The 24,366-nt window shown below is 47.6% G+C and overlaps 2 protein-coding genes across 5 annotated transcripts; both read right to left on the bottom strand.

The window, feature by feature from the left end:
- Positions 1–449: 449 nt before the first annotated feature.
- On the bottom strand, positions 450–7,788 carry DECR2 (2,4-dienoyl-CoA reductase 2). Of its 4 annotated transcripts, none has more exons than XM_073560320.1 (10): positions 7,678–7,788; positions 6,952–7,072; positions 3,137–3,205; positions 3,008–3,059; positions 2,748–2,883; positions 2,544–2,668; positions 1,468–1,561; positions 1,266–1,370; positions 965–1,153; positions 450–781 (listed from the first exon to the last, which is right to left on the bottom strand). In XM_073560320.1, the coding sequence occupies exons 2-10, from the start codon at positions 7,047–7,049 to the stop codon at positions 747–749; spliced, it is 903 nt and encodes a 300-aa protein (XP_073416421.1). In that variant the 5' UTR covers positions 7,050–7,072; positions 7,678–7,788; the 3' UTR covers positions 450–746. The 4 variants fall into 4 exon arrangements, with proteins under 4 accessions (XP_073416421.1, XP_073416424.1, XP_073416422.1 ...); XM_073560323.1 differs by having other exon boundaries at positions 939–1,153; XM_073560321.1 differs by lacking the exon at positions 7,678–7,788 and adding an exon at positions 7,484–7,669.
- Positions 7,789–19,642: 11,854 nt separating this feature from the next.
- Positions 19,643–23,868, bottom strand: NME4 (NME/NM23 nucleoside diphosphate kinase 4). Its single transcript, XM_073560324.1, has 5 exons — positions 23,711–23,868; positions 21,812–21,942; positions 21,045–21,146; positions 20,676–20,788; positions 19,643–19,944 (listed from the first exon to the last, which is right to left on the bottom strand). The coding sequence occupies exons 1-5, from the start codon at positions 23,790–23,792 to the stop codon at positions 19,824–19,826; spliced, it is 549 nt and encodes a 182-aa protein (XP_073416425.1). The 5' UTR covers positions 23,793–23,868; the 3' UTR covers positions 19,643–19,823.
- Between the last annotated feature and the right edge of the window lie 498 nt (positions 23,869–24,366).

The raw sequence follows: 24,366 nt of genomic DNA on the forward strand, positions 1-24,366 counted from the left end.
CTCTGAGCTTTTGTGTTACAACAGCCGATAATATGTGTTCCTGACACTCGCCTCCCGATAGGCTCTCGGTATGGCGTTCACGTCTTCTGTAGGGCTTATCTTGACCAATATGTCCACTACTTAAAGGGACACTCCAGATAGAGCTGATACACTGCAAAATGCGTAATATGGGGCACGAGGGGGCCAGTGCATGGTATTGGACTTCTCTCCTTGGCATCCTTTGACCCTGTGAACTGCACAGCCCTTTACAGTATGAATCATTGGATTAGGGGCTTTGTGTATGCGTACCCCTGATCTGGGATGCGTAACATCATGCCCCTATGGAAGTCACAGAGACCACCCTATTAAAAGTGCACCTTCCCGGCATAGAACCAATAAACACACCGACGCTTGATCAGGGCATCCCTGACATGTGTCCCACTGTCAGACCAGTCATTTGTAAGCACCAATGCGATATATCATTTTAATAGTACATTTTCTATAATCTGTAAACGTCATAGCTCAACCCCCCCCTGCCCAAGGCTGAAACCCGGCACTGTAGGAGAATACCCCCCGAAGTGGCTAATGGGGGCTTTTACGACACCATCCTGTGTCTGCACATACAGCTGCAGACCAGTACTGACCATTATGACCAATACTGACCCCCGAGTCACTCTGGACGTAGGTGGAGGGGTGAGAAGGGAATGTTCAGGGGGCAATTAGTGTTGATCAGGTCCTGCTTGCTCAATCAGCAGCCGCAGTCCGTTTCATTTGCTTTTCTTCATCTGAGACGACCAATGATCTGTAAAAGGTGAAAAAAAAAAGATCAGGAAACGAGCCATCAATAACCAGGCAATAAAGGGTAGTCCCTGTGCTACATCAGGGGTATGTGGATGTAGTATTAGCTATGGGGGGCTCTTGGTTTCTTCCCTTTATTGCATTTCCAAGAATACCATCACCTATAGATGAGGAGAAGGAGGGGTACCCAGCACTGATGCCATATGATTAGGCAAGGTCATCCAGGAGCCGCCATCCATCACCAGGGTGGTGCCAGTCACATAGGATGCCAGGGGGCTAACCAAGAAGAGGGCTCCATGTGCCACCTCAGTCTTATTCCCTAGCCGCTGTAGGGGGATGGAATCCCACGCTCCCACAGCCTCCGCAACAGCTCCACCTGGAATACAAACAAAGCACAAGGTTTAGGGACCAGGATTGCCCATGCAGTGAGGTGCCCCCTAAAGCGAGTCTGGGAAGGTGGTGGGCAATGAATCTACATAGTCACATACCCAGTCTACGCATTCCTTCAGTGCCACCGATGGGCCCGGGAGCGATGCCGTTCACCCGCACTTTACTAGGACCCCACTCCACTGCCAGGTGCCTGGTCATGGCATCTGTAGGGAGTAGGACAGATCAGAGGCAGCTCTAGAGCGGTAACCGCTTATATATTAAAAAAAAAAGCCAAATCCTGCCACAATATTGGGCACTGACCTATAGCCGCCTTGGCACTGCCTGCGTGCACTTGCAGGACGTTTCCCTTGTAGCCCAGCGTCGCCGTGACGTTTAAGATGACTCCGCCATGATCCTGAAAAAAAAAAATATAAGAAAAAAATCCATTTTACATATCGTCCTGATAAGATAGATGATAAGCGAATGCCATTGTTCCCTGTTATCAGCCATTTCAGGAGGAGCAGATTGTAGACTTCTTGCACATTTGAGCTAACAAAGCTTCTGACTATAGTGTAATCACGAGATCACAGCGACCCCTTGTGGACATCATGTGTAAATACGCTCACTGCTTTGGCGCCTTCTTTTTTCCTAGTTTTCATTTTTGCTTAATCGGTTTATTTTTTATTTGCGCCTTTTATTTATTTTTTTTTTTTTTAACGTCTATTTTTTTTGTTTTTTTTTATGTTCGCCATTGTGGATGGTGTTTGTGGTTTCCAGACGTTTTTGGACAATTCATCAATTGTGAATAGAGATGATCGGAGCTAAAGGGACTCACAAAATTGAGCAGATTTTACTGGGAAAAATAGATTTGCAGTGAATTTATTCTCTGTTAATTCAATGTCCCTAATTAGGCGCTGGAGTCTGGAGAGAGACCTCATAACATAATAAACATCTAATGCGCACCTCGCCGCTCACCTACACGGCTCGCTGTCTCCCATATGGTGCATTGCGCCTCATCTCGCTGTCTCCCGTACGGTGCACGGTGCCTATTCTTACCTCCACTGTGTATAACCTGGGGGCTTTTGACCTTACGAGATTGTGCAGGGACATCCTGGGCCTGGTCACAGTGGGAGGGCCTGGTCACAGTGGGAAGGCCTGGTCTAGTGTGAAGAGGCCCTGGATTTCAGTACGGCAGCAGTAAGAAGAAGTTCCATTGACCGTACGGGGGACAGAGAGCAGCGGCACTCTGGAGAATAGTGATAGTTATAAAATTTCAGTAGAATTGCAGCACAGAACGATCTACAGTCACTGTGTAGTCCCGGCCTGACGCGTGTCAGCGGGAAGTGATTACAGAAGCTGGCGCTATACGACCGCTCTCTCATGTAACCTCTACCTACGCGGAAAAAGCGCTCAAACAGGATCTTGCTGGTGTTGAACGTGCCCATCGTGTCTATGTCAAGGACATTCTTAAAGGCGTTAAAGGACAAGCTGCTCGCAGGGCAGAGGAAATTCCCGGCAGCATCTGCAAAGAAGAGACCGCAAAAGTCAGAGCAGAGCAAATGTCAATATGGCCGCCCCGACCACTAACAGAGGCTGCCTACTGTTCACCAGGATGTCTATTCTGGAGAAGGTCCTCAGAGCTTCCTCCACCGCATCAGTCAGAGTCTGGGGTTGTCTCACATCTGCGGTCAATGGCAGGCAGTGCCGGCCCGTCGCGCCTCGTAACTTATTTGCCGCCTTGGAATGAGATGATGAGGATTTATTTTTACATCAATGTGCACAGAAAGGCGGCATTTTTTTGTGGGGGGGGAGGGCATATCAATCACATATGGTAGACACATAGGCGAATATATGGTGCTACCTCGGTCACCCGCTGTATGTTCCTGCTGACAATGATGGTGTCACAGCCGTGCCTGCGGAGAAGACAGGGTCAGGAATGTCACCTAGAGCCGGTCAGAGTATGGCAGGAAGGAGAGACAGAAGGTCATACCTCATAAATATCTCAGCAATGCGGAATCCAATCCCTGAGCCGCCTCCGGTGATGAAGGCCACCCTGCCCCTATAATCAGCACAGACACCCCGTTATCAATGCAAAATATGACGGACAATTCCTGAAATAAAACTTCATAATATTCACTAATCCGAACATGGATACACTTATCAACCTGCACCTACACTGCTCCGCAGACAACAAATTGCAATGCTCTGTTTGTCCTGACACCTTTCTATCACAGCTGCGATGCTCTCAGTGAAAAAGGAAGTAATGCCACCTCACCATAAAAATACAGTAGGCACGGAACCAAGAACCAACAACTCGTGTTGAAAGTATGCAAAAAGGTAGAAAAAGAAGAACCATATTCAAAACGCCTCACTTGCTGGCCATCCTGCCTTGGATTTTTTAATATTGATTAAATAAAATTATTATACATGAATTTTAACAGAAGCTGGAACTCCCTCTACCTTTTTGGATACTCTGCGTGTCCCGACACCTTTCTATCATAGCTGCGATGCTCTGCAAGTCCCGACACCTTTCTATCACAGCTGCGATGCTCTGCGCGTCCCAACACCTTTCTATCGCAGCTGCGATGCACTGCGCGTCCCGACACCTTTCTATCGCAGCTGCGATGCACTGCGCGTCCTGACACCTTTCTATCGCAACTGTGATGCTCTGTGTGTCCTGACACCTTTCTATCGCAGCTGCGATGCTGTGTGTCCCGACACCTTTCTATCGCAGCTGCGATGCTGTGTGTCCCGACACCTTTCTATCGCGATGCTCTGCGTGTCCCGACACCTTTCTATCATAGCTGCGATGCTCTGCGTGTCCCGACACCTTTCTATCATAGCTGCGATGCTCTGCATGTCCCGACACCTTTCTATCATAGCTGCGATGCTCTGCATGTCCCGACACCTTTCTATCATTGCTGTGATGCTCTGCGTGTCCCGACACCTTTCTATCATAGCTGCGATGCTCTGCGTGTCCCGACACCTTTCTATCGTAGCTGCGATGCTCTGTGTGTCCCGACATCTTTCTATCTTAGCTGCGATTCTCTGTGTGTCCCGACACCTTTCTATCTTAGCTGCGATGCTCTGTGTGTCCCGACACCTTTCTATCTTAGCTGCGATGCTCTGTGTGTCCCGACACCTTTCTATCTTAGCTGCGATGCTCTGTGTGTCCCGACACCTTTCTATCTTAGCTGCGATGCTCTGCATGTCCCGACACCTTTCTATCACAGCTGCGATGCTCTGCGCGTCCCAACACCTTTCTATCGCAGCTGCGATGCACTGTGTGCCATGACACCTTTCTACTATAGCTGCGATGCTCTGTGTGTCCTGACACCTTTCTATTGCAGCTGCGATGCTCTGTGTGTCCTGACACCTTTCTATCACAGCTGCGATGCTCTGCGCGTCCCAACACCTTTCTATCGCAGCTGCGATGCACTGTGTGCCATGACACCTTTCTACTATAGCTGCGATGCTCTGTGTGCCATGACACCTTTCTATTGCAGCTGCGATGCTCTGTGTAACCTGACACTTTTCTATCGCAGCTGCGTTGCTCTGTGTGTCCTGACACCTTTCTATCGCAGCTGCGATGGTCTGCTTGTCCCAACACCTTTCTATCATAGCTGCGACGCTCTGCCTGTCCCGACACCTTTGTATCATAGCTGTGATGCTCTGCATGTCCCAACACCTTTCTATCGCAGCTGCGATGCACTGCGTGTCCTGACACCTTTCTATCATAGCTGCGACGCTCTGCCTGTCCCGACACCTTTCTATCATAGCTGCAATGCTCTGCGTGTCCTGACACCTTTCTATCGTATCTGCGATGCTCTGTGTGTCCCGATACCTTTCTATGATAGCTACGATGCTCTGCGTGTCCTGACACCTTTCTATCATAGCTGCGACGCTCTGCCTGTCCCGACACCTTTCTATCATAGCTGCGATGCTCTGCGTGTCCTGACACCTATCATAGCTGCGACGCTCTGCCTGTCCCGACACCTTTCTATCATAGCTGCGATGCTCTGCGTGTCCCGACACCTTTCTATAATAACCAACAGGAACTTCTTCAGCAATTTGTACTACTGTTGCTCTTCTGTGGGATCAGACCAGATGGTCGCTTTCAATCCCCACACATGGAGCCTTGGGCATCCATGACTATCGCCTGTTCACCCCCTGTTGCTTGAATTACTTTCGGTAGCTATTAACCAGTGCATTCCAGAACACCCCACAACACTCGCTGGATACCGGGAACACCCCACAAGACCTGCCGTATACAGGGAACACCCCACAGGACCTGCCGTATACCGGGAACACCGCACAAGACCTGCCGTATACCGGGAACACCCCACAAGACCTGCCGTATACCGGGAACACCCCACAAGACCTGCCGTATACCGGGAACACCCCACAAGACCTGCCGTATACCGGGAACACCCCACAAGACCTGCCGTATACCGGGAACACCCCACAAGACCTGCCGTATACCGGGAACACCCCACAAGACCTGCCGTATACCGGGAACACCCCACAAGACCTGCCGTATACCGGGAACACCCCACAAGACCTGCCGTATACCGGGAACACCCCACAAGACCTGCCGTATACCGGGAACACCCCACAAGACCTGCCGCATACTGGGAACACCCCACAAGACCTGCCGCATACCGGGATCACCCCACAAGACCTGCCGCATACCGGGATCACCCCACAAGACCTGCCGTATCCCGGGAACACCCCACAAGACCTGCCGTATACCAGGAACACCCCACAAGACCTGCTGTATACAGGGAACACCCCCACAAGACCTGCCGTATACAGGGAACACCCCCACAAGACCTGCCGTATACCGGGAATACCCCACAAGACCTGCCGTATACCGGGAACACCCCACAAGACCTGCCGTATACCGGGAACACCCCACAAGACCTACCGTATACCAGGAACACCCCCACAAGACCTACCGTATACCAGGAACACCCCCACAAGACCTACCGTATACCAGGAACACCCCCACAAGACCTACCGTATACCGGGAACACCGCACAAGACCTGCTGTATACCGGGAACACCGCACAAGACCTGCTGTATACAGGGAACACCCCACAAGACCGCCCACATACTGGGACACCCCACAAGACCTGCCGTATACAGGGAACACCCCACAAGACCTACCGTATACAGGGAACACCCCACAAGACCTGCCGTATACCGGGAATACCCCACAAGACCTGCCGTATACCGGGAACACCCCACAAGACCTGCCGTATACCGGGAACACCCCACAAGACCTACCGTATACCAGGAACACCCCCACAAGACCTACCGTATACCAGGAACACCCCCACAAGACCTACCGTATACCAGGAACACCCCCACAAGACCTACCGTATACCGGGAACACCGCACAAGACCTGCTGTATACCGGGAACACCGCACAAGACCTGCTGTATACAGGGAACACCCCACAAGACCGCCCACATACTGGGACACCCCACAAGACCGCCCACATACTGGGACACCCCACAAGACCTGCCGTATACAGGGAACACCCCACAAGACCTACCGTATATCAGGAACACCCCACAAGACCTGCTGTATACCGGGAACACCCCACAAGACCTGCCGTATCCCGGGATCACCCCACAAGACCTGCCGTATCCCGGGATCACCCCACAAGACCTGCCGTATCCCAGGAACACCCCACAAGACCTGCTGCATACCAGGGTGTTCTCTGTACACCCATAAGATTATATATACACACAGAGATATATATATATATATATATATACACAAGCACATAGTCCTCACTGGAGCAGGGTCGGGCTGTAGAGGTAGCTGTAAGACGGGAGGCAGTCATCACTCCCCACGTCCTCTGGAGGTTGGTCTGGAGGTGGCAGCGTGGACATTGCTGTCTCCAAGGGGCTGGTTTCTGAGGATGATAAAACTGTGCAGGTTAGTACTGGACCCATCACACTGCCAGACCCCAATTTCCTTATGAAGTTCTGCAGCGCCTGCTCCATACAGCACAGGCGCCGGCTGTCTTGTACAGCCGCCAGCTCCCCCAATCTACCTAGCTTTCCAGATTAACCCCTAAAGAGGTTGGAAATGAGGCGCCGATGGGCGACTAAAAGCCCCCTGTGCTTGTACACCTATGAAGCCCATGTCGTGGGTGCCGGCTGAGGGGTAACGCAGCATGATCAGCCAATATGTGCTCACTAGCGCCCCCTCACTGCTGCAAAGTGATGAAAAATCTCCCTACATATACATTTTAAAGGGGCAGTTCAGTAATAAAGATCTATATGTAGGAAGATGACAATGGCCACCGATCGCCATCACACACCCCTTTGACTTCAGATCTCCAGTGTCAGAAATCTCCGTGCGGAGCAGAAGGGTCCGGATCTTTCCATAAAGACCTGTATTATGTAAACGTGACTTCCCCTGCACTAGTGATGCCGCATCCGAAATGTGCATTCAGCCATCACATCAGTAGATGCGCAGCGGATGATCCCCGGAGACCCCCGATCACATACTCACACACTTCACCAAGAGCTGGACGGACTTTGTATTGACCGCTAAGGATCTTGGGAAATGTAGTTTCCTGGCCTAGTACCTTCTGCGTCTGCGCAGATTAGTGACGCTTGTATAACGCATGCGCACACGCTTCTAGCCGCTTTTAGACGTCAATTGCGTGTATGGTTGCCTAGGAGACCAAGCTCTGGAGGCGACTATAACATAGGCCTCAGCTGTATAGGACGTGCTCTATGTACTGCAGGAGAGAAGATGAGAAACTAGTGCAGGGATATAAAAATATATATACTTAGTGCAATAATATAAATTGTGCAATAATACATTTTTTTATATTTAGTGCAATAAAAAAATATAAATGTTATATATAGTGCAATAAAAAATATTAAAAATATATAGCACAATAAATATAATAAGCTGGTGTAATATACAGATATATGCTTAATATACACACATATATATTCATCATTTATTCTGGAAATTTTCACAAATTTTTCAACTGTAAATAAATAAAAACAAGAAAGTAAAGATGGAAGGATGAGGGGGTCTCACTGTTAAAAAAAAAAAGGCCACAGCGTAAGCACAGACCATGACGTCAGGGTCACCCCCTTTGGTGTTAGTGACCCCAATGTATATAATATAGAACGCCATGATGACGGGTCTCAGCTCAGATTAGCGGCTGCGGTAGATGAGAGTAATGCAATGTTTTTCTCAGAGAATATTCCGATGGGGTCGCATTAAAGGGCAAATAGCAGGAAAGTTTCTATTAGGGCTTGTGCAGACAAAACAATGAATCACACTCGGACCAATGTTACTCTATGGGGCCGCGCACATGTCCAATTTTTTCCTTGGGCCGAGTCTGTCTGAGGAGAAAAATCACAGCATATACGATTCGCATCCATAAATCAGATCACACTCGACCATGCAAGTCAGGGGTCCGTCAAAAACATCAAACTGCGCTCGGACAACATCTGAGTGCAGTCCAATTTCAGCTCACTGACAGAATGGAGAAGATGTACAAACTTTTCTTTTCCCATCTTCTCCACATTGGGGAGAATTGGATCACACCATGATCAGAGTGTTATTAGCATAATTGCACCCAATAGCCTATTTGTCATAGAGCAAAATTCAAATCCATAAGACATCTCCAGAGAGGGGACATATCCCCCCTCACATTGAACATATGGTATTAACTATAGCTGGTGAAGAGAGAAACTAATTATAACTAGGAAAGTGAGAAATAGCTAACACTTCAACCTCCACTGAAGTAGTGATCTCCTGCAGAACATGTAATTGTATATACCGTATTGTTTTCTTTCCCATTTTGTGTAACCTTTGTATATCTTTTATAAACACTGCCTACCTTTCTGGATAAAATATATAAAATGTAATACCTTCCTTCTTGTTCTGTAAACTGCGCCTCTAAAGCCGTACACTACCTGTAATGGTTGTCCAAACAACATGTACAAGCGAATGGTGGCGGCAGCTAGTGGTTTCCTTTTGTGACTGTGGAGTTGGCAGTGACCGTACTGGTGTATATATATATATTCCATGTAGAGCTGTATATACCATACGCTCACTGCGAGTTCCCCAATAACCGGCCTAGTAGGGAAGCAGCTGCGGCCTTGTCTATCACTAGTAAGTATAACTGTCCTGACGATTGGAGGCAGCGAAGTTTCGTTGCGCTGACAAACTGGTGACAGCGGTGGGATCTGTGTTACCACCCCCAGCTGCATCCCGCGACACTGGGTATAGAGGGTGACCGCACTTTCCAGGATTGTTAATACCATCGTTTTGTGCACCCAGGATATCAGTGTCCTCGGCAGCACATATTGTGTTTACAGAAGACGATGTGCAGCCGAGAACCAGGCAAGCTTAAAAGTAATTTCACCCAATGAACAAGTGTTTTGCTAATGTTCCTAGGAACGCTCATTCCTAATTATAATCAATATATATGCACACTCCGTATACAAGTGCATTTAGGCCAAGTTCAAATGTCCGCCATTCAAGGTCCAATTACCAACTGGCCGTGGCTCAGGAGACCTGTGGTCATTCTGGACATCATGGTCCACACTCAGACAGTGAATGTAAGGGCCCCGTCACACATAGCGACTCACCAGCGATCCCGACAACGATATCAACGTGTCAGGATCGCTGGTGTCGCTACATGATCGCTGGTGAGCTGTCAAACAGACAGCTTCCCCGGCGATCAGCACCAGCGACGCAGAGCGCACGGCGTCGCTGTGTACGTTAGTTACCAGCGCGCTGATGCAGGGAGCTGGTAACCAAGGTACACATCGGGTTTCTAAGTGACGCACGTCCCTTAGATACCCGATGTGTACATTAGTTACCAGCTGATCGCTGGTCTCCCGCCTGTCACACGCAGCGATGCGTGCTGGCCAGCGGGAGACCAGCGATCAAAGAAATGTCCAGGGCTTTCCAAGAGCGATCAGCGATACCGGCAGGGGGGGGCGGTCGCTGATCGCTGCCACACACAGCGATCTCGCTAGCGAGATCGCTATGTGTGACGGGGCCCTAAGATATGTGAAAACGACCTTTGATTAGGAGTCACAATAGGTGGTAGTGTTGCAATAGAAAAAAAAAATAATAACAAAATGGAGCACTGCTGAAAAAAAAAACTAGGGAGCAAGTTCCAAAACCGATTAGGCCCAGCTAAACAGTGTCGTCATTTCTGCTTTTCTGTTCCCACATAAAAGCTGTAAAATAAAAAAAAACAAAAAGGGGGGGGGGAGCTGGAATCAGTCACATAATGGACCCCTTTGGCTTATAATGGGACGTGGTGTCCATTCATGTTATGCACGCTCTGTTTTTCCTGTCAGATGTGGCAGAATTTTAAGTTAAGCCCCAAATGCAGACGTGACCAGAGCTCTGTGACCATAGACCACTTTATGGTGCTGCGACAAACAGCATAGTGAATGGGGTCGCGTTACAATCTGCAAGGGACCGCAACAAGCAAGTCTCAAAAAAGAATCCAACTGATTTTGATGTTTTTTTGCAACTTTTGTGTCTGGGTTGCAGTACTTTGAAGGTTGCAATGCAACCCCTCTTACTATACTGCGATGTAAGAGCGGCATAGTCATACTTTGGTCAAGTGGCCTGTGTTGTGGCCAAAGTCGCCCCAGCCCAAATCTTATTAGCCAGCCATCTCAGATTGTTTAGGCGCCTCCACAAGAGGTCAGACTTTCAGGTGAAAGGAGAAGGCCGTAGTCAAGGTCTTCTTCAGACTGCCTGAAACTCTGCGCTACTGATTCTACTCCAATAATCACCCCTAAGGTTATGTGCATATGTTCAGGATTTGCAGCAGAATGTTCTTCTGCAAATTCTGGAGGTGTTGACAGGGGAAAAAAAATCACCAAAAGTGCGACGCACACACGTATGCGTATGAAGGAAACAGGGTGACAACTCTGCCGCTAGACTAGTCGTAGAAGCAGATGCACAAGACTCCAAAAAGCCGGATTACTTACCGGTAATGCTCTTTTAATGAGTCCACGACAGCACCCGCTGGAAGTATCGGATCCGCCCCATTTGGAACAGGAAACCCTACAGAAAGATAAAAGGGGGCGGTCCGCCTTTCCTCCTCAGTTTTGCATTTCAGAGTACCAGGAGGACCGCCAAGGGTTAGGCAATGTCTTTGCATTTCTAAACTTTACTTATTCATCTTTAGCAGATACACTTTATTATCGATATCTTTAGCAGGGAGGGAAGTGAGCGGGTGCTGTCGTGGACTCAGTAAAAGAGCATTACCGGTAAGTAATCCGGCTTTTTACCCTTCGCCACGACAGCACCCATTGGAGAGATTCCAGAGACCATCACCTGGGTGGGACCACCGTGCTAAGGACAGTCCTGCCAAAGCTTAGGTCAGAAGTTGATGAAAGGTCAAGTCTATAGTGATTATAGAAGGTAGAAGGGGTTGACCAAATTGCTGCCTCACATATGGTTTCAATTGGAATGTCTCCCCACTCGGCCCAGGAGGTTGCCACTGCTCTGGTGGAATGTGCTCTGATGCTGTCCGGAGGATCTTCGTTTTTCGCGGAGTAGGCTAAGCGAATGGCCTCCCTGATCCATCGTGAAATTGTGCTCTTCGTGACTCCGTACCCTTTTTTACAGCCCTGAAAAGATATGAACTGAGCCCTACACTGCCTCCAGCTCCTGGACCTCTCAATATATTTTAGGACAGTTCTTCTAACATCCAAGGTGTGGAATTTCCGCTCCTCTGGAGTGGAGAGATCCCCAAAGAAGGTCGGGAGAAGTATCTCTTGAGATCTATGGAATTTTGTTGATACCTTAGGCAGGTATGAGGGGTCTGGTTTTAATATTAACCTATCTTGGTATATCTGAAAAAAGGGTGGGTCTATGGATAGGGCCTGGATATCACCCACTCTCCTAGCAGACGTCAGTGCTACTAAGAGGGCCGTCTTGAGAGACAAGCATTTGAGGGATATCGAGTCTTTCGGCTCAAAGGGTTCTTGCGTCAGGGCGTCTAAGACAAGATTTAAGTCCCATGCAGGGATTGCAGGTATGTGAACCAGAGCTATCCGTTCACAGGCTGTAATAAATCGTGAAATCCACTTATTCCCCGCTATATTATGGCCGTACAGTGCCCCTAATACGGATACCTGGACTTTCAGTGTGCTTACTGCCAGGCCCAAGTCTTTCCCTCTCTGTAGAAATTCTAAGATAGGAACTATCGGGACTTCTGTGGTATGAGGCGCTGTATGAAACTGCAGGAACTTTTTCCAAATCCTTGTATAAATCTGGGTAGTGGACTGCTTCCTGCTCTGCAGGAGTGTAGCAATTAGTGTTTCAGAAAAGCCTCTTGATCTTAGTAACTGCCTTTCAAATTCCACGCCGTCAAGTGTAAGCTGTCCACTTGGGGGTGGAAAAAAGGGCCTTGGGAGAGTAGGTTGGGAATCGAAGGGAGGACCCAAGGATCTGTCACTGACATAATTCGTAGCCATGAGAACCACAGTCTCTTGGGCCAGAATGGAGCTATCAAAATTACTCTCGCCTTGTCCTCTCTGATCTTCCGGATGACCTGTGGCAGGAGAATTATCGGAGGGAAGGCGTATGCCAGGTTGAATTTCCATGAGGCCTGGAGGGCATCCAGTATGTCTGGGTGATCTGACGGAGACAGGGAAGCAAATACTTTTATCTGTCTGTTTTCTTTCGTGGCAAAGAGGTCCACCTGAGGTTGCCCCCATAAAGCTACTATGTCCTTGAAGATTCGGCGATTGAGGCACCACTCCCCTTGCCGAAGTGTGTGTCGGCTTAAGAAGTCTGCCTCTTGGTTGCTCTCTCCCCTGATATGAATGGCCGAGAGGGACAACAAATAACTTTCGGCTAAGTTTAAGATTCTTGCCGCAGAAGACATCAGAGTCTCTGATCGAGTACCTCCCTGTCTGTTTATGTAGGCCACTGTAGTGGTGTTGTCCGACAAGATCCTGACATGTTTCTGTTGGAGCTGTGGAAGAAAATGGTGTAGAGCATAATATACCGCCGACAGCTCTTTTAAATTAGACGAGTAGCCCCCTTCATCTCTATTCCACCTTCCTTGACAAAAGCTATTCCCCATATGGGCTCCCCAGCCGTGGGGGCTAGCGTCGGTGGTTAGGATACAAGATGGTACTATAACCCATGGGACTCCTGAGGATAGATGGTTATCATCTAGCCACCACTCTAGAGAAGTCAAGATCTCCTGTGATAAGGTTATCTTGCTCTCGAAGTGACCACCATGTCACCTGTCTTCTTGGAGGATCTGATGCTGTAGCGTGCGGATATAATGGGCCCACCGGACTGCCGGGGCACAAGAATTGAGCGACCCCAATAGTGACATTGCCCCTCTCAGAGACATGCGTGGTCTACTTATGGCTGCCTCCACTTTCTCTTTTGTGAGTGTAATCTTTACCTGAGGGAGTAGACATCTCTGGATTGTGGAGTCTAACTGGAACCCTAAGAACATCTGCAGGGAAAGTGGAACAAGTCTAGACTTCTGGACGTTGATGATCCAGCCTAGATCCTGCAAAGATGAGATTGTGTCAGCCACACGTCTGGTTCACTGGGTGACCGAGTTCCCGATAATTAGGAAGTCAACAATTAGAGTGTCCTTCTGACGAAGATAGGCCATCACCTTGGTGAAGATTCTTGGCGCCGTAGAGAGGCCGAAAGGCATGGCCGTATACTGAAAATGACGGATCTTGCCTTCGAATACCACCGCGACCCTTAGGTACTTTTGGTATCTGTCATGAATAGGGAGATGATAGTAAGCATCCTTCAAGTCAATCCCCGCCATTACACAGTTTGGAGAAGCTTTATGGTGGATCTGATTGATTCCATCTTAAACTTATAATTTTTTATAAATGTATTAAGCTTCCTTAAATTTATAATTGTCCTAAACGTAAAATCTGGTTTGGAAATTAAAAATAAAGGAGAATAGAATCCTCTACCTTCCTGTCCCTCTGGGACCTGTACTAAAACCCCCTTGGATAGTAGGCTCCGAATTTCTTCTTCGAGGGCCTTTTGTTGAACTTTAGCGTTAAGGCGGGTTATGAAAGAAATCATAAGGGATTTGAAGGAATTCTATTTTCATTCCCTCTTTAATTATACTTAGGATCCATGGGCTTGAAGTTATTTGTTCCTATTTTGAATAAAAAATTTTTAACCTACCCCCTACTGGTGGGTCTGATTTTTTTAATATTTATTTTCCTTCCGGAATGTTAAACCCCTAAACATGCTACCCTTTTGCTTTTCCTCCTTCGTGGGCCATCTATTTGACCTATCCGCTTGTCTGCTTCTTCCAAACGGTTGCCTTTTAAAGGTTCTCCTGTAGAAAGGGATAGAAGAATCAGGGAAGGCCTTCTTCCTTTCTTTTGCTTTGGCGAGTATGTCATCCAGGGCTTTCCCAAAGAGAAACTCACCCTCGCACGGGGTTGCACAAATTTTATATTTTGATTGCGAGTCCCCCTTCCAGCTCTTCATCCACAGCGCCCGCCTGGCATTGTTTACAAGAGCCGCCGACCTTGCTGCCAGTCGCAGAGTGTCTGCCGATGCATCGGCCATGAAGGCTGCCGCCCCTCTGATTAATGGAATAGCGGCCCGTAATTTTTCTCTCGACACCTTCTGCTCGATTTGTTGATCCAATTGGTCCAACCATATGAGCATAGACCTGGCAGTGATGTGCTGGCTACTGCTGGCTTAAAAATCCCTGTGGTAGACTCCCAAGACCTTTTTAATGACGACTCCGCCTTACGGTCTAGCGGGTCCGCCGACAAGTCTGCGTCCTATACCGGAATAGTAGATTGTTTTGATGTAGAGGCTACAATGGCATCGACCTTTGGCACTTTGGTCCATTTTAACAGCTCATAGAATCATAGAATCATAGAATCATAGAATCGTAGAGTTGGAAGGGACCTCCTGGGCCATCTGGTCCAACCCCCTGCTCAAAGCAGGATTCGCTAAATCATCCCAGTCAGATGTCTGTCCAGCCTCTGTTTGAAGACTTCCATTGAAGGAGAACTCACCACTTCTCGTGGCAGCCTGTTCCACTCATTGATCACTCTAACTGTCAAAAAGTTTTTTCTAATATCTAATCTGTGTCTCTTCCCATTCAGTTTCATCCCATTGCTTCTAGTCTTTCCTTGTGCAAATGAGAATAAAGTTGATCCTTCTACAATGTGACAGCCCTTTAGATATTTGTAGACAGCTATTAAGTCTCCTCTCAGTCTTCTCTTTTGCAAACTAAACATTCCCAAATCCTGCAACCTTTCCTCATAAGACAGGGTTTGCAGACCGGTCACCATTCTGGTCGCTCTTTTCTGAACTTGCTCCAGTTTGTTGATGTCTTTTTTAAAATGTGGTGCCCAAAACTGGACACAATATTCCAGATGAGGTCTGACCAAAGAGGAGTAGAGGGAAATAATGACTTCACGTGATCTAGACTGTATGCTTCTGTTAATACATCCTAGAATTGCATTTGCCTTTTTTGCTGCTGCATCACACTGTTGACTCATATTCAGTCTGTGATCTATTAGTATACCCAAGTCTTTTTCACATGTGCTGTCACTTAGCCCTATTCCTCCCATTCTATATATGCTTTTTTCATTTTTATTGCCCAGATGTAGTACTTTGCATTTCTCCCTGTTAAAAACCATTCTGTTAGTTGCTGCCCACTTCTCCAGTTTATTTAAATCTTTTTGAATCCTCTCTCTCTCTTCTCTAGTATTAGCTATCCCTCCTAGCTTTGTGTCATCAGCAAATTTAATCAGTTTACCCTCAATTCCTTCATCTAAATCGTTGATAAAGATGTTGAACAATACAGGGCCCAGGACAGAGCCCTGTGGTACCCCACTTGAGACATTCTTCCAACTGGATGTGCAGCCATTTAGGACCACTCTTTGGGTCCGATCACTAAGCCAGTTATGAATCCACCTAACAGTTGCCTTGTCCATTCCATACTTAGTCATTTTTTCAATAAGGATTGTATGAGAGACTTTGTCAAATGCTTTGCTGAAGTCAAGATATACTATATCTACAGCATTTCCTTGATCCACCCAATCAGTGATACCGTCATAGAAGGAAATTAAGTTAGTCTGACATGACTTATTAGTTAGAAACCCATGCTGACTCTGTTTAATCACTTCATTCTTATCCAGGTATTGACATACATGTTGTTTAATAATTTGTTCAAAGATCTTTCCTGATATAGAAGTCAGACTCACCGGCCTATAGTTGCCTGGGTCCACCTTCTTCCCCTTTTTGAAGATAGGAACAACATTTGCTCTTCTCCAGTCTTCTGGCACTTCTCCTGTTCTCCAAGAATTTTCAAAGATTATGGAGAGGGGTTCAAAAATTTCTTCTGCTATCTCCTTCAGTACTCTGGGGTGTAATTCATCTGGACCTGGAGACTTGAATTCATTTAGGTTAGCTAAGTGTTTCCTCACTATCTTTCTGTTTATAGATATCCTGGATTCTTCTATTCCCTTAATAGGACAGTGAATAACAGTTGATGTTGCATTTCCTTTCTGAGAGAAAACAGATGCAAAATAGGAATTTAAAAGTTCAGCCTTCTCAACATCCTGTCTTACCATTTCATCATTTTCATCCTGTAAAAATCCTATAGCATCTTTGACTTTTCTTTTACTTTTGACATATCCCCAAAATCCTTTATTATTGCTTTTGACATCTCTTGCAAGCCTCAGTTCATTTTCAGCTTTAGCTAATCTGATTTGTGCCCTGCAGGTTCTGCAGACAGCATTATATTCTTCTTTAGATATGCCTCCCTCTTTCCATTTTATAAACATTTTTTTCTTCCTTTTTAGCATGTGCTTAAGTTCTGTGTTCATCCATCCTGGTTTCCTTAAATGCTTCCTATTCTTCCCTCTTTTCGGAATTGTTAACAACTGTGCTTTGAGAATTTCATTTTTCAAGATTTCCCATCCTTCCTGGACATTTTTGTCTTTAAGGATATCCAGCCATTGGATCCCTCCAATTCTCTTTCTGAATCCCTTAAAATCTGCCTTTCTGAAATCTAACCTTGACGTCTGAGTCTTCACAGGTCTTCCACCTCTAGTTATCCAAAATTCTAAAATAGAATAGGGCGTACAAGGTTGCTCGTCATCGCTAAATGGATACTTCCTCTTTGAGGCCGATGGGAGAAAACTTCTTTGATCGTGTTTTTCCCACTCTCTCTTTATTAGGGCCTTAACTGCCGGTATTACTGGAAACGCTCTCCTTTTCTTTTCCGCCAACCTCGCAAACATTATTTCTTGTGCGGTTTGGGCGCCCCTTGTCTCCTCACACCCCATAGTGTTCCTCACAGATTTGACCAGGTTATCCACACTATCCAGGGGAAAACATGACCGTCCCTCAATATCTGATGATGACGATGAGGATGTGAGTGAAGAGTCGGAGATTAACCCCTGTTCTTCCTCTGACTCTGAGCTGAGGGTCACCTGTTTTTTGCTCCTAGCCTCTGAGGGAGTACTGGCACGGGTGATAGCCTGTATTTCCTCCTTAATTGTGGCCCGAATGTCGTTTGAGGATACTGCCGACCCTTGTCTAGTCTCTCTGGTGCACTGTTTACAGAGCTTATTGGGGTAGGAGTAAGGGAGAGGTTCAGCGCATAAAGCGCATTCTTTATGCTTGGATTTTTGTTTTTTCTTCGCCTGGAGAAGGGAGACATGGCGAAAGGAGGGGGGGGGGGGGGGGGAGGAGGAGAGGTCAGCTTAATAGGCAGAGTATATACATTGCACACTCACCCAGTGAAGCTTTTATTACCGGGTCAGATGGCTGGGATCCTGTCCTAGGTCTTGATTCCTCCACCTCGCTCCTGCGGGAGGTGTCTGTCCTAGTAGTGCGGTCCCTGGAGGAGCTGCCCCCCCGCAGAGTCTCCTGCTGGAGCGTGCACATCCGTTGGGGACGACATGGCTTCCTGCCACTAAGCTGCGGCGCTTGTTTAGATAGATTTCCTCTTTTTTTTTTCCCCTTTCTCTCTCCCCGGAAGTCGCTCCTCCCCGGGGTCCACCGCACATGCGCCATCGCGCTCCTCAGCCATCCTGCCCCGGAAGTTCACTCATTACTTCCGGGGCTCAGGAGCCTCTGCGCCGGCCGACTACCGCTCCTGTATGCGGCCCGCGCTTCTCTCTACGCTGCCGCCACCTCCCTTTTTTTTTTTTTCTTCTTCGCGCCACTGGTGCACTTACCGCTCTCTGCAGCGGCGGCTCCTGCACCCTTGGTGCCCCCTGGCGCGCTCCTAGGTGAGACCGGGGCGGCCTCTCCCGGACCAGTCATCACCTCTTAGCCATCAGACGAGGGGGGAGCCGTCTAACGGAGTCTCCCCCGACGCTGCCTCCGGATCGCAGCCCCTGCCGGTTCTCATGGACACCGCGCAGGCGGCGTGCAAATCCAGGTATGTCTTCCTGAAGGATTATCCTGAGGTTCCCTGGGAATAGGAAACCAAAACTGAGGAGGAAAGGCGGACCGTCCCCTTTTATCTTTCTGTAGAGTTTCCTGTTCCAAATGGGGCAGATCCGTTACCTCCAGTGGGTGCTGTCGTGGCGAAGGGTAAAATGGTGTTTTTTTTTTTTATATATCTGGTGCAAGATGCTGACAAAGTAGGAGCAGAAGTCACTCAGGAAGCAGCTTGCACTGCACAAATGTATAGTTAGAGTATATATAGGCTTGGACTCGTGAGCAGAAGCGCTACATAACAGGGAGGCCAACGTCGTTGTGTAACCCTAGCCTGGATGACAGGAGTATCAGGAGCATAACATGGTGGGCTCCATGCCAAAAGGTGTATAGACCAGAGACTCCAGAGACTAAGCTGTTGCACAAAAAAAAAAAAAAAAAATTCCACCATCACAGAATTATCAGAGCACGCAGTTCATACATTTGGTGCGTTTTCAGTGACAGGCGCTGGGGCCATCAGACTTCTGCCTTTCTCCAGGTTACAGACTTCTAGCAAGTTATGATAACAGCATTGAAGAGGTTGAGACTGGGAGACAGTCGTTTCCTACGTCCATCTCCCACCCCCATGATATGATTGCGGGGAGCTGATGGTATTAGAATTATTGCCACATATAGATCAAGTCCCCTAGGGGGACTAATAAATTATTTAACTCATAAAAAGGTAAATGCCGTAATAAAATAAAAAGCAAAAATATATGCTCCAAAATTGTACCATTAAATACAAATTAAAAAAAAGTGAAAAATGGCAGCTTCGCAAAAGGGTTAATATTTTTTGGACTTTATTATACAGCCCCTCTGGTAATATTATAGCATCTCTAGTCTTAGTTTCAGTTTTAGAAGAGTTAACAGAACGCAGGCACCTCACAGTCAGAGGACGGGAACAAGATCGCAGATCACAACATGCCCATGGGACGGAAAGCAATGGAAAAATGCTTGGCCCTCCGGAAAGGTCTCTGGAGCCGACGGTGAAAACAGGACGCTGGCACGCGGCTCGTTTTATATAAAGACATTTTATTGAACAGTAACATTAGTGGCTGGTGAAGGCAGTCAGTGCCCCGAGAACCCACGAGCTCAACTTTGCCTGTCATTTACTTGTTATCACCCTCTAGAAGTTTTTCGGGCCCCTCAGCATGGCGTGAGGGTCTGTGCAGGTCTGAGGGGCCACAGCAGCACTAAACTTGATACAAGTCACTATGATCATTAGTTTCCCAAGTGATCAACTCTGCAGTATGGAACCACAAGCCGATCTCCTTCTCCGCCACCTCGACCGAGTCACTGGCATGGATGATGTTCCTGCAGACAAGTAGAACAGAAGAAGTTTACAGCTTATCATTTCCCCCAGACTCCTAAAATAGTTTCAGAAACAGATAGACTTGTCTTTTGGAAGCTGCGACGTTGGCCTCATGAGAGCCAAGGGGCACCAATGCACAGGGGCATATGTATATTGGGTGCAAGGAAGTCCTGGAGCCTCGAGGGGCCCAAAAGGTCTCTTTGACCCTTATGAGAAGACCATTAATATTAAAGACCCGGGCTAACTGGGGGGGGGGGGCCTTGGAGATTTTGCATTTACAGTAATCCCCAGGTCAGTGGCTCGGTTGTTGGACATAATTGTCATCTGTATCTGTCCATTTGAGGTGGGCACCAAGACGTGGCCAACTGCATTTTGGTGCCCACCTCAAATAGGAGGATACAGCCAAAAAAATTACGTCCGACAATAGCACACCGTGACCATCTGCATCGTTACAATGAACAGCCCCATTGGGATATGCCCAAATTCCATTTTTCAGAGCTTCAGTTGAAAGCAAATATGGAGCCACCGGCATGAGGATCAAACATAATGTGAACCCGGCCAAAGCTAGTTACAGGTCTAGGGCAGCAAACAGAATATGAAGAAAAGCCTAGCCAACGACTGGCCGGCCATGTTGATCGTCAGCTTTACCAAGAACAGTAGCTTTCTTCTCGGGCTTGCCTGAAGACATATTTTGTAGAATTTTTAGACTGAATATAATTTAACAAATAATTACCTGCTGATATGAACGCTGAGGTCTCCTCGCACAGTACCAGGCTTGGCCTGAGAAGAGTCAGTCTCCCCAACCATCAAACGGGAAGATCTAACCACGTTGTGACCCTCCCAAACCTGGAGAAATATATATATAAAAAAAAAAAAAAATTTTTCAGCAGTCTCCTTATCATCAGAGGCTGGATTATAATGACACACAACACCTATACACAACAGAAACTCAGGATCCACCAATCAAAAGAGGAGATGTCACAGCTCTCCATCCCATCACAATGACCTTTGCAGACGCACATTAGATGCATCCGTACAAAAGATAGGAAAAATTAAACATCAAATAAACACAAAACTAGATGATATTTCGGACCATACTCACCATTGCCACCACAGGTCCGGACGCCATGTACCGTATGAGCGCAGGATAGAAGGACTTCTTCTGTAGGTCATGATAATGTTCGCCCAGGACGACCTCAGAGGCCTAAGGAGGGGAAAACATCAATAGAACGGACAGCATTAGTTACAGATATTACATTTCCTCCCCCAATAATATTTTATAGGGTACACTAGGACTCATGGCTTTCACTCTCCAAAGTCAGGAAACTTCTTTACAAGCTTTTTCTTTCATTGTTTTGACCTTCAGTCCTACATCCCTTTATATCCGCCATTCCGCTATAATTAAAGAACAATTGATGAATCACAATTTAAAGGATCCGAGTTGTCTGGACAGGAAGAGTTACACCCCAGGGCAGGGCAGTATGTGACCCCTGCAAAAACTATGTGCCAATACAGCAGTATATACCATGTGTCAGCTGTGGTTTTACATAGGACTGCAAAGTAAATTTAAAGAAAATTAAATAAATTTAGGCATAAGACACAACTTCTCCAGAGATTGGTCGACCAGACAACATTGTATATAGGGGGCCTCTCAAACTTCCTTTACAGAACATGTCGGGGGGGATAAGGATAGGGCATATTTTTTAAGGATAGGGCAGCCCGATCCTTTAGTTCTCCAGGCAGATAAGCCGATGACAGATGAATGAGGTGGTGGTTGACTCCATTCACCTGCCCAGCTTCCCCTCTAGCGCCACCATAGGTAAAGAAGAGTTACACCGTTCCCGTTGCGATTCAGAGAGGGGGGAGTACCTGTAGCATTTTTATTCCCACCAACTTAAAGCCACGTTGCTCAAATCGTCTGATGACCTCCCCGACCAGTCTCCGCTGCACCCCGTCCGGCTTCACGGCGATCAGCGTCCTTTCACAGATCTCAGGAGCCGCTAGACACAAAGAGTTCACAATCATGGGATATGTAGAAAAAAAAAAAAAAAGAATGGAGTGCTCTGGGTATAGAAATGGTATAGGGCACAAAAGAAGAAGAGGCACGACAAATAGATCGCACCGGCCGGCATGGGGAGTGAAACTTGAGTCCCTGTTTTGGAGAGCCTGGGGGTTGTAGTGCCCCCATCACCACCACCCCCTCTCTTCTCAACAAAGGTCAGTGAGAAGGGTGTGCGATCACTTCTGTATGGGGGAAGGAGAAAGTGCAGAGAGAAGAGAGTACAGAGGAAACTGCCCACCCCAGCCGCCTCCATGACTGGGCCAGATGTGTGCGCCCGAGAAGACCCTGCTCCAGGTCTACGTGGCCGAGACTGACCCCACTGTTTTGGCTGTACAACTACTAGGAATCTGTACTTTTTTTTTTTTTTTTTTAGAGGGGGCTGGAAAAGTGGGAGACCACCCACACATAGGGTATAATAGGAGCCACGATGGCTGTGGCTCTTTCTTGGAAACGTATGGGGCTACATAAAGATTTTGGCTCCTGCAGCATACCATAATGCAGGGAATAATAAGGTCACATCGTGACCCCCAAATATCGTAACCAGTTGGACTTTTTGCGGCACTTTGCTATGTGACCCCAATCACTTGCACTAGTGTCTACAGTCGTTGTGTAGTCCCCCCTTCCCGTCTTTCCACAACTGCAGAAATCCTAAGATCCTAAAATATGAGGCATTTAAATCTTACAAAAGGTTCGGGAAGCTGAGGTTTATGGGGCTGTTTGATACAATCCGGCAGGACTGGAATAGCTGCACTGTAACAAAACTGCAGATGTGGAAAGACTTGATGGGTAGGAATCATCAAGAACGTCTCTACTCACAGGGTGGGGGGCTCCTGGGCTGATGCCTAGTCTGTCTGCCCCCAACGCCGGCCCTGCTGACAGCAAGCAAAGATCTTGCAAAAAATAAAATATCTATTTTATGACTCTCAGGCTCTGAACGGTTAATATTTTCAGCCTGGGCACAGCAGGTTTCCTTCTACAAGCAATTAGTGGTTCATTCATAATTGGATTGAGAGTCTCTGCCCAATCAGCTGCTACTAATCACCAGTAATTAACAAGCAGCCTGGGGGCGCAGCTAATGAGCGGCCTGCGGTGTGTGTATAATATGGCCATGATGGACGAGCGTGCGTGTTCCGGTGAGTGTCCATGGCAGGTAACATTGCCACCAGGTCATCCAACATGTGCTCGGACCATAGAAGCCACTATAGAGGAGGTAGGCACAACAGCCTGGGACTTGTAGTTCCACAGCGGCAATAAACACAGTGCGGCCCGTGTGTATGGCGTCCTATGATACCTGTCTGCAGATCTCACCCATATGCGGTGTACGACCACCAGATCTGTACAGTGGTCTGCAGAGAAAGATCTCAGGGCAACTTGTTCCCATAGAAGTCAGTGGAACCATCATGGTCGCTTAATGTCACAACTATAATGTAAAGTGCTGCGGAATATGTTGGCGCTATACAAATAAAAATTATATTACCCTAATGTACAGTCACAAAAAAGTTGGAATATATATTTTAGTCTGTCCTCTAATAGCAAATCTATGGCAGAAGTGGCCATCAGAGGGAGCGCTGTGCAATGCACCATTTTACACCCACACAATATACATTAAAACTAAAGGGGAGGGGGGCAGAAAAGTTTTAGAAAGTTTGGAAAAGTTTGCAGGAAGTTTCCCCACCAAGCACAACTGGCCAGTAACAGCCACTCACCGGAGCTGTAGCCCAACCATGGCGGCCTGGCCGGGTACACGGCTCTCCCGCCGCTCAGCAGCCTCCGGAGGATGCAGCTCATTGTGGCCGGGACACCGACTCCTCTCCCAGCCGGTGGGAGGAGCTGACAAGAGACTAGACACGCCCAGAACTTGTAACTTAGACCTAGTAGCCACGCCCATAAACCGCCACAGCTCTTATAACACGCCCACTACGCTGGGTTAACCACGCCCCTTAAGGGGACCGACACAGGGGAAACTGATGAATGAAGCTTTGTAGACTGGAGGGGGGAAGTGACACGTGACCTCAGTTTTGGATAATAGCTGCTGTTTCCGATTTGTTTTGGTGACTGGGAGGTTAGAGGAGAGTTTCTGGGGTGCTCTGGCAGAGCCCTCAAATTTGGGTACGTTTTACGCCATACAAGCCAATGGGACCTGCAGGCGATCGTGTGATTTCCGCGTCCTGCATCCAATCCCAGTGGCACCATTGAACCAAACCCCTGCGCTCACCACATGGGAGTCATGAAAATGCTTTTTAATTTACGCTCTGATGAAAACCAGAATAAGCGCATGTGCAAATGACCGAACCTGCTGGATTGTTCAAGATGAAGGCGCCCGTGGTTTTTTTGTTTTTTCTTCCTCTTTGCAGTTTTCTTT

This window comes from Dendrobates tinctorius, unplaced genomic scaffold, assembly GCF_039654945.1.
Source record: "Dendrobates tinctorius isolate UK_male_01 unplaced genomic scaffold, ASM3965494v1 ptg000295l, whole genome shotgun sequence".
NCBI lineage: Eukaryota > Metazoa > Chordata > Amphibia > Anura > Dendrobatidae > Dendrobates > Dendrobates tinctorius.

Excerpts from the sequence above, each read along its gene's own strand:
- NME4 (XM_073560324.1), bottom strand. The coding sequence starts at position 23,792 with ATGAGCTGCATCCTCCGGAGGCTGCTGAGCGGCGGGAGAGCCGTGTAC. Across the intron at positions 21,943-23,710 it reads ATGGTTGGGCTACAGCTCCG|CGGCTCCTGAGATCTGTGAA; the intron begins GTGAGTGGCTGT and ends CTTTGTGTCTAG. Across the intron at positions 19,945-20,675 it reads CTCAGCGTTCATATCAGCAG|GAACATCATCCATGCCAGTG; the intron begins GTAATTATTTGT and ends ACTTGTCTGCAG.
- DECR2 (XM_073560320.1), bottom strand. The coding sequence starts at position 7,049 with ATGTCCACGCTGCCACCTCCAGACCAACCTCCAGAGGACGTGGGGAGT. Across the intron at positions 3,206-6,951 it reads TACAGCCCGACCCTGCTCCA|GGGCAGGGTGGCCTTCATCA; the intron begins GTGAGGACTATG and ends TGCTGATTATAG. Across the intron at positions 1,154-1,265 it reads TGAAGGAATGCGTAGACTGG|GTGGAGCTGTTGCGGAGGCT; the intron begins GTATGTGACTAT and ends TTTGTATTCCAG.